Here is a 9,732-nt window from a genome sequence, read left to right as displayed (position 1 = left end):
CGTTTACAACCTTGTATGGAGAAGTTGATTAGAGTTTGTGATCTACTTATAACATCAAGCATTTCACAAGAGTGGCAACGAGCACATCGAAGTTAAAGAAGAGATGAAAGTCCTCCTATTCCACACTGATGGTACCTTGATCGTGACAGAAATGCTTTTTGTCCTAGTGGACTCGCAGAATCTATGACCTTCCGACATTGCCAGCATGCAACATTTATGTAACTTGCAGCAACTATAACTGCACTCCTAAAAGTATTCGCCAACAAGAAATGACTGGCCATGGACGTATCATCTAGGAAGATAGATGGCTGTCGGGGAGGTTATCATTGCGGCCATCAGAGTAGGTTGGAACTGCCATAATCCATACAGTCTTAGATCTGATAGACACTGATAATTGGTCCTGGAACGATGATCTAGTTAGGGACAACTTCATACACTAGGATGTCGATGCAATTCTAAACATTCCGCTTAGGCAAGGGGGTGGTGATGATGTCTGGGCTTGGGCTCATGAGAGGTCGGGTTCCTACACTGAAATATGTGTATCGTGCTCTAATGACTCGTAACGAGAAGTTAGCTCTAGAGGAAGGGACGATCACATAATCTTTAGAGAATGATAAAACAGTTGTGGACGCGGCTATGAAAGCTCAAAGTGTTACCCAAGGTCCGTGTATTCTGGTGGCGAGTCCTTCATGGTATCCTCCCGGTGGAAACAACACTGTAGCAAAGGCATATAGCGACCTTAGCTCGTTGCAAGGTCTGCATGGATGCGGATGAAGATACGGTCCATGCATTGATTAAGTGCTCTCATGTTCAAAGCTTCTGGACAGAAGCGAGAAACTGGCTTCACTTGAAGCTACTGGAGTTACACCCTAGTACATGGCGCAAGGACATCCTTTGTGATTCACGTATTGTCGAGGAAGACCAGGCGAAAATTGTTACTGTTATGTGGGCGATATGGACATCCCACAACAACATAACGCATGAGCACGAACCCGAGTCAGTCCATGAAGCGCATTAGAGAAGCTCTAACCTTGTTGGAGCTTCCTTTGGAACAAACCAGGATGTTGTCTGGTTTCGGATGGAGGCCGCTCAAGCATGATTGGGTTAAGATCAACACAAATGCTAGTGTCTCATCAACTGAAAACAAGAGTGGAGTAGGAGGATTAGCAAGAACTCCTAAGTTGATCCACTAATATAGCAGAAGCTTTTGCTCTGCAAGATGGGGTAATTTTTGTAAAGCTTCGGATTTTTTCACGAGTGGTGATGGAAATGAATTGCTTAGAGATGGTCCAGCTATGGCAATCGCGACACTTTTCACGTTCTATTGTAGCACCGTTACTTTTGGAAAGGGCTAGCCGCTAGGGTTATCTTTTCTTTCGTTTGATATTTTTTTAGGGTAAAACTGTCGCCGTTTTCCTTCGTTTGATATTTAACATGTAATGAGAAATGCCAATCTGCCGTTCCACTTGTGTGCGAAACATGCAAGCACACTTGGGTCACCGACTGTTTTTTTTGAACATCAGTACAGACACAAGCACTCATATACACGCGCATAGGCTCATCCCTATGAACGCACACACGCACACACTACCCCTATGAGCATCTCCGAAAGACTGAGCCGGCATATCATCTTAAATTTACGAAGTCACCTTGTCATCGATGGGAATGTCTCCTTTCAGTGAATGCGCATCGCCGGAAATTCTGAAATAAATCCAGAAATAAATGCAAGTACCAGAATTTGAACCAAGGTTGGTTCGCGGGTCACCGACTGTTGGATGGACTCCCCACCTGGTTTCCTCCTGACCAGCGTCATGGCTGATCGTGCTGGTGCTGAGATTGTTTTAATAAAGCTCAAAGTTTCCCCGGAAAAAAAGTGATAATGAAATGCATGGCGCATTTTTTTTCGTGGACATGGCGTCGGCTCCTCGCGGCCGCGGCGCGGGCCACGCTGGTGTCCGTTCCGCCGGGCGCCGGCGGGCCAGGTCCACCAACAGCCAGCGCCGTCTTCCACCACCACCCTTGTCGCCTTTGCTACCGGCAGCCCCCATGGCTTGCTCGCCTGCTCGTCGTGCCCGCCCGTCAGGTGCTCGACGAAATGTCCACGACGCAATTGTGACTGTAACGGCAAACGCCTTCATCAATAGCCATTACGCCTGCATGAAGTGCCCGCTGGAGTCTTCAACCCCTGTCCCCTGGGCTGCAATTCCCTCCATAAATAGCTGTGCTTCCTGGCTGCCTGTTGCCGTTCCAGTTCACCCCCTTGAGTACGCGCAGCACCACAGACGCAGTAAGCTTCCTCATCTTCTTCTTCCAAGCCCCTTCCATCCAGCGTTGATTCTTGCCTCTGTTTGTTTACGTGGACGATCTGGCAGATCCTAGGGCAGGGTTAGTTAGTCAGTGATTTTTATTCGATGCTTTTTTTTGTTCATAGACAAAGAAAATCTAATTGATATGTCCATACCATCAAGAGCTCTTAGAGGGGCACTAGAAAACCTTCAGTTTTTTAGGATCACATGGATTAGTTATGCGAGCGAAAATCTGAATGTTTCCATCTGGCATGATCTATATACGGTCCATCTTGCAGGAAGGCTCCGGCCGCGATGAGCAATCCTTGTGAGTGCAGCAGGAGCAGGGCCAAGTTCATCATGCAGATGCGTGGTAACGCTAAAGACAGCATGGTATGTTGACTTTTAATTTCCTTAGTTCTTTGTTCAGGGTGCTGCTTCAGTTCCCTGGATTTTGTATGTTCTGTTTTGAGCCTTGGTTCCACCGCTGCTGCTTGCTGCAGGTCATACCGGAGTGTCTTGTTGGCCATTTCGGAGGAAAGATCTCTGGGACCATCCAACTAGAAGCCCCTGACGGACAGATGTATGTTGTTGGAGTTGCCAATAAGATGAACAGATCGGTCCTGCAATCTGGATGGGAGGCGTTTGTTCATGCAAATCAGATACAAGACAACTGTTACTTGATGTTTCGTAAACTTGGAATCTCCTGCTTCAAGGTCACCATCTTTGATTCCCATGGCGAGGAGAGGATCTCGTGTCGTGCCGGGGCGAAAATTTCTACTCATGTTGAAAAAGCGAGCACTTATGCTGCCGATATTTCGAGCAGTTCCTTTGATGGTGCTTCAGATTCAGAAGGTAGAAAATCAGGAAAGACGCCTGCGGTAAATTCTTCTTCAGATGAATCGTCAGGTTCGGCTGCGCACTCATATTATTTGGTGAGTAGCGTTTAATTACTACATTTTGATCTCTCTTGAATCTCTTTTACAGCAGAAGATAGTCTGTCCGAAGGCGAGTCTATGGAGTCAGATGATCTTCAGGGGCTCTCAAAGGATTATGTCTTAGCAGGGCGGTGCCATCTTACAGAAGAACAGGAGGATGAAATCAAGGAGTTTGTCGCGAAAATTCGACCTGAAACCCCTGTGCTTGTGGTGATGATGAAGAAGACGAATGTGAACCACTATCCTAATCTGGTACGTTTGGTTTGTAATCTGTATGTGTTGTTAAATGCTTGTAGCTACATACACCTCTCTAAATATCTTTATTTCTGATATTGTTGATTGTAACAAACCTCTGAAGGATATTTATGAAACAATTGAATGGCATTATATTCACATCTCGCTTTACAACTGTGATCATGTGTATATTCTGAAAATAGTGTCGCTGTCAGTCCAAGGATTACACAACACAGCATCATACCAATCATCCCTTTTTTTAACCAGGTAATATCTAAGGATTACGCACATGCATACTTTCCACACAAAACTCAATTTGTCACACTCAAACTGCCTGGGAAGAGCAAGGCTTGGCCATGCAAATTCCGCATCAGACCCGATGGAACGGGACGCAACCTTTCTTTGCGTGAATTTGTCCATGACAATCGTGTTAAGAAGGGCGATCTCTGCCTCTTTCAACCAATGACAGAGGTTGACTCAGCAAGGTTCACCTTTATGGTCCATCTGCTTTGCAAAGTTGGAAGAACTGATATATGTTCAAACGAAGGTAAGTTTCACCAGCTCTCTCTCTCTCTCTCTCTCTCTCTCTCTGATACTACATTATTAACCCTCAGCTGCTAAATTTTGCTAGTACAAATGCGCAGTGCAATTGCTTCTTGGCAATATTATCTTACTGTAGAAACTATTGACAGGAGAAGACAGTCCATCTGAATATGGATCTATCCAGTCTGATCATCAGGAAACTTCCTCCGAGGTTCGCTATATATTGTCAAGAAGGTGCCGACTTGATGAAGAAGACGAGGCAGGAATTGATGCTCTTATTGCTGAAATTCAGCCTGAAATTCCTTTGCTAGTGGTTCAAATGATGAAGAGCAATGTCAATGGACCACAAGCCGGTCTGGTAATTCCTATTCTGCACTGGGGACTTTACTCTTTGTTTATTCCGGATATGTATGGCGCATCGCATATTTAATTGTTCCACCAATAATCTTTCCATTCCATTATAGATTTGAATTAGTCCACTAGCATGTTTGATTTCTTCAACTTTTCTTAGAAAGCTTTTATTACCCGCGGCCTCTGAAGCAATGATGCATATAGCCAAATCCTTATCGTAACGCTTATCACAGTTCTAAAACCGGAGCCAAATCAAAATATTTTTTATTTATCCATCTAAAAGTTTTGATTCGTTCTCCCAAAATAATTTTTATTTGTCAACTTATAAACCGTCAGTTGTCCCACGAAGATTCTGTGGTTTGCTCCAAGTGCATTTTCTATTTGCTCTGCGCACTTAATTTTTCCCACCAATTCTATATCTTGTTCCATGTACAGTTTGCATCTGGGTTTAAAGAAAAGGATGGTTCACACTGATGGTGACCAGCCTATAGAAAGAGCTTGTTACTCGATGAAAGCCGTGCTGTAGTTGTTTGTTACAGTTGTCCAGAAAATTTTAGTGGCCTGCATTGTGGCACAAATGTGGGTGTGGTTTTCGTGTAGCACGTACACAATAGATGAAAATAGGCATGGTCATCAACAAAACCTGAACTACATGACCATAAGATCAACAATACATGCTTCCCTGCTTTATTTCTAAAACCAGGAACGGTTGGCTCAGTTGTTTTAATTCATTGTGATTTTTGACCTTTATCTCGTCTGCACAAGCAGATCATCCCGAAGCGTTATGCAGCTGCGCATTTTCCCACTGAAAGCCAAAACATCGTACTTACCCTCCCAGGAGTGAAGAAGAAGTGGCATCCCCTTTTTCACATCAGACGGGGCAACATTGGGTACGTCCTCTACGGGCGGTGGCTAGAGTTCGTCCGCGACAACCGTCTACGCGAGGGGGACATCTGCCTGCTCCAGCCGATTAACAGGGGTGAGGGGAGAAGGTTCATGCTGACGGTCCATCTGCTTCCCAAAGCAAGACGCGCCGGCAAATCCAAGGGTGGAGACGTCCTTCTTGGCTCAAACATTGGCGGAACGAGCACGAAAGCCGCCCCGACGGCATGTGTCAAGGACGAACCAGTCGACGGTATACATGTTCAGCCTATCACTGTTAAGATCAACATGTGTGTGGTGGTCCAGGCAGCGTTAAATGATGTGACATATCATCTTATCTGCAGGAACATCGGATGGTTGTGACAGACCAGGATATGTGGTGCTACGCTGCAGCGCCCGTTTAACCCAGGAGCAGGAGAAGGTGGTTGCAGAGAAGGTGAAGGCCGTCCGATCTCAAGCGCCTATTTATGTCGCAGCCATGGACAAGAGCAACCTGAGCTCTGGCCTGGTAAGTTATAAAACCTTGACCTCCGATCGCTGCTTAGTTATTGCTTGCACAAAGGTCGTGTAGTAGCTCTTAACTTGTGTAGTACGTTTTCTGTACATGGCACATTCCACGAACCTCTGATCTAAAATTTCACAGTTCATCCATGCATTGATTAGCTCTTAACCTGTGTAGTAGTACATTTTCTGTAGGTGCTCAGGCTTCTTGAACCTGTATTTTCACCACTGTTCATTGATTGATCAGTTTCCATCTCTGTTGCAACTGAATTGTTTTTTTCATAGGACTTGGGCACCACGGGACATGCTGCTGCCGACGGACACCTCCTCCCAGACGGGAAGCAGACGCTGACACTCCGTCAGGCCGGGTGGAGCAAGGCATGGCGCGTGGAGATGCGGCACAGGCGGATGGTCCCGGCGGGAGGGTGGCGCGAGTTCGCCGCCGACAGCCGCCTGCAGGCCGGCGACCTCTGCCTGCTGGAGTCGGTGGTGGGCAAGCGGCTTGCCATGGCGGTCCACATCGTGCGCCGCGAGCAGTGCCGCTAGCTCCGGCCGGAGGTGCTGCAGACTGGTTACCAGATGATTTTAGGCGATGGTTTTGTGATTTTCGAGGCTCCATAAGAGACGAGCACAGGAATGCTAGTAGATGATGAGAGAGCGTTTGTTTTTCAAGAATTAAGAGCTTTGTTGCCTCTCATCTCAAGAGAGGAATGAGAACAGAGAAGGAGTAGTTATTGCTGAACTTAAAGGCGTAAAAAAAATAAAGTGTGGTTGGAGCTGGAGTTGAGCTTATGTAGGAATGCAAATTATTGGAAGGGTCGTCGCTAAAGCAATACTATATTATGGCCCTTGTCTGAATTTCTTCTGGGTCAGCCTGTGGATATTACTAACATGGTAACCGAGGTTGAAATATGTAGATTCAGTCGTGGAATTTGAAGGGGCCGGAGGCTGAGTGTGCAAAAAAGTGAGGAGCAACGGTGATGCGTGGATGTCACATTTTGAGAGAAGAAGAATGAGCGATGTGCTACAATTCAACGGCCAATGGTGCGTTTATCTCTGCATCTATCCTATCCTATTCCTATCGTCTTTGTCTAGCTGGACTCACGATGGTGCAGTGTGGGTGTGGCGGCGCACCAAATATAGCCATGGTTGAACAGTAAGTAGTACGCTCCAGCGAGCAGAGCTAGTATATATTAGTATAGTACTAGTATAGTTTGAACGAGCAAATATATATTAGTATAGTACTCCCTCCGTCCGGAAATTCTTGTCATCAAAATGAATAAAAGGGGATGTATCTAGATGTATTTTAGTTCTAGATACACCCCTTTTTATCTATTTTGATGACAAATTTTTTCGGACGGAGGGAGTACTAGTATTACTATCAGCTAAATTAGAGCAAAGGTTACATGATCATTCATGTTGCATAACCTACCGCCATGCTCTTTGACAGGTGGCACAACCTACCGCCAAGTGCCTTAGTGTTAGGGTATTTTTTTATGACAAACGAATGCGACAACACAGTTCTGTTCTACCGTTAGGGACCCCGACGGTAGGCAGTTACACCCTACCGCCATACATCCTGACGGTTGAATTTTTTTTAGTCCGGGATCAAATCTTGAAACTTAAAAAAAACGTCAACTATGAAATCGGGTAACCTCACTGTAAAAAGTGCCTACTATGTTGCTATGACCAACCACTATGAACACTTCAGCCTAGAAGCCTCGAGCTCGCGTCCATATAATGATAGATCATTTTGGAAACTAGTCTGGAACGCGCCTGTACCACCAAAGATGAAGAACTTCGCATGGTAGGTGTCTTTGGGTAATCTACCCACTGAGGTAGAAAACGAAGAAGGCATCTTGATTCAATTGGCTATTGCAGATTGTGCGATCGGGAACAGGAATCTTCATTTCATGCCTTGATTGCATGCCCTAATGCGGCTACCCTTTGGGATGCAATTCAAGGCCATTGGCCACTCCCAAACAGATTGGATGTTAAGTCTACTAGCAACGAATGGCTACTCCATCTCTTTTGCTGATTCACATGAACAAATTAGAAGCAGAATCATTATAGTTTTATGGAGGACTTGGTATCTACGAAATGAACAGGTGCATGGTAAGCCAATTCCGCCACTAGATGTGTCTTGTTCCTTCCTTATCAGTTACTACAACCACTAGTAGAAAAACACCTAATAGTCCCGGTTCATAAGGGCCTTTAGTCCCGGTTCATGAACCGGGACTAATGGGCCGTTACTAATACCTCCACCCATTAGTCCCGGTTCAAACCAGAATCGGGACCAATGTGCCTCCACGTGGCCCTGTGCGCCGAGCCCAGTGAGGCGGCCTTTCACTGGTAGAAAAAGAGGCTTCCGTCCAGCCCCATTAGTCGCGAAATTGTAGGAACCGCGACTAATGAAGTCTTTAGTCGCGGTTCGGCAGACGAACCGCGACCAAAGGCCTGGGCCCAGGGCGCTCGGTGGCCAGCTGGTGCACGTGATGGGCTTTAGTCGCGGTTGGCCAGGCCAACCGCGACTAAAGGTGCCCAAAGGCCTTTAGTCGCGGTTGGCCAGGCCAACCGCGACTAAAGCTCCTCCCCTATATATACCAGTTCAGCACGCTCACTTAGCCATTTGGTGCCACTTCTCTTCACAAGCTTCACAAGGGGGTGTAGGTTTGCTTTTGGTTCCTCTTATGCACACAAGGTGTTTGATGAAATGCCCCAAGAGGGTGAAACAAACATGATATGAAGTGTTGGAGCCACACTTGAGGTTCCTCATTTATTTTTTCCTCCTCGATCGCGGTTAGCAACTTGAACCTTTCATGCATGTGTGTCATTGATAAAATATGCATGTGTGTTGTTCATTGTTTAATTTCTATTGTTTATAGCTAGTTAGTTTAACAAATGCATGATGGTTAATTATATATTTTATATTATAATAATGCAGATGAATCGGCAATGGATGTACGGTAACCGACTCTCCCACGAGTTCACTACGGGTTTGAAAGATTTCCTCGTAGTGGCTAATGCGAACAAGCAGAAGGGTTTTGTTATCTGTCCATGTGTTGAATGTAAGAATCAGAAGGGTTACTCTTCCTCAAGAGAAGTTCACCTGCACCTGCTTCGGCACGGTTTCATGCCAAGCTATAATTGTTGGACCAAGCATGGAGAAAGAGGGGTTATAATGGAAGAAGATGAAGAAGGGGATGATTTCATCGATGAAAGCTATCTTGCTCATTTCGGTGATACTTTCATGGAGGATGCTGAAGGTGAAGGGGAAGGTGAAGGGGAAGGTGAAGGTGAAGAAGAGGCACGTGATGAGAGCGTTGATGATCTTGGTCGGACCATTGCTGATGCACGGAGACGCTGCGAAACTGAAAAGGAGAGGGAGAATTTGGATCGCATGTTAGAGGATCACAGAAAGTCGTTGTACCCCGGATGCGATGATGGTCTGAAAAAGCTGGGCTGCACACTGGATTTGCTGAAATGGAAGGCACAGGCAGGTGTAGCTGACTCGACATTTGAAAACTTGATGAAAATGTTGAAGAATATGTTTCCAAAGAATAACGAGTTGCCCGCCAGTACGTACGAAGCAAAGAAGGTTGTCTGCCCTCTAGGTTTAGAGGTTCTGAAGATACATGCATGCATCAACGACTGCATCCTCTACCGCGGTGAATACGAGAATTTGAATGAATGCCCGGTATGCACTGCATTGCGTTATAAGATCAGAGGCGATGACCCTGGTGACGATGTTGAGGGCGAGAAACCCAGGAAGAGGGTTCCCGCCAAGGTGATGTGGTATGCTCCTATAATACCACGGTTGAAACGTCTGTTCAGGAACAAAGAGCATGCCAAGTTGTTGCGATGGCACAAAGAGGACCGTAAGTCGGACGGGGAGTTGAGACACACCGCAGATGGAACGCAATGGAGAAAGATCGACAGAGAGTTCAAAGATTTTGCAGCTGACGCAAGGAACATAAGATTTGGTCTAAGTACAGATG

The 9,732-nt window shown here is 46.0% G+C and overlaps 1 protein-coding gene across 1 annotated transcript; it reads left to right on the top strand.

The window, feature by feature from the left end:
* Positions 1-2,082: 2,082 nt before the first annotated feature.
* Positions 2,083-6,511, top strand: LOC119349566 (B3 domain-containing protein Os03g0619600-like). The gene is made up of 9 exons (XM_037617616.1): positions 2,083-2,287; positions 2,585-2,678; positions 2,789-3,140; positions 3,273-3,475; positions 3,725-4,004; positions 4,150-4,358; positions 5,120-5,486; positions 5,578-5,741; positions 6,020-6,511. Exons 2-9 carry the CDS (start codon positions 2,601-2,603, stop codon positions 6,278-6,280), a joined length of 1,914 nt encoding a protein of 637 aa, XP_037473513.1. The 5' UTR covers positions 2,083-2,287; positions 2,585-2,600; the 3' UTR covers positions 6,281-6,511.
* Positions 6,512-9,732: the final 3,221 nt, after the last annotated feature.

This window comes from Triticum dicoccoides, chromosome 1B (assembly GCF_002162155.2).
Source record: "Triticum dicoccoides isolate Atlit2015 ecotype Zavitan chromosome 1B, WEW_v2.0, whole genome shotgun sequence".
Taxonomy (NCBI): domain Eukaryota; kingdom Viridiplantae; phylum Streptophyta; class Magnoliopsida; order Poales; family Poaceae; genus Triticum; species Triticum dicoccoides.
Note: the sequence above shows the minus strand (reverse complement) of the source record. Positions and strands in the feature narration are given on the sequence as shown.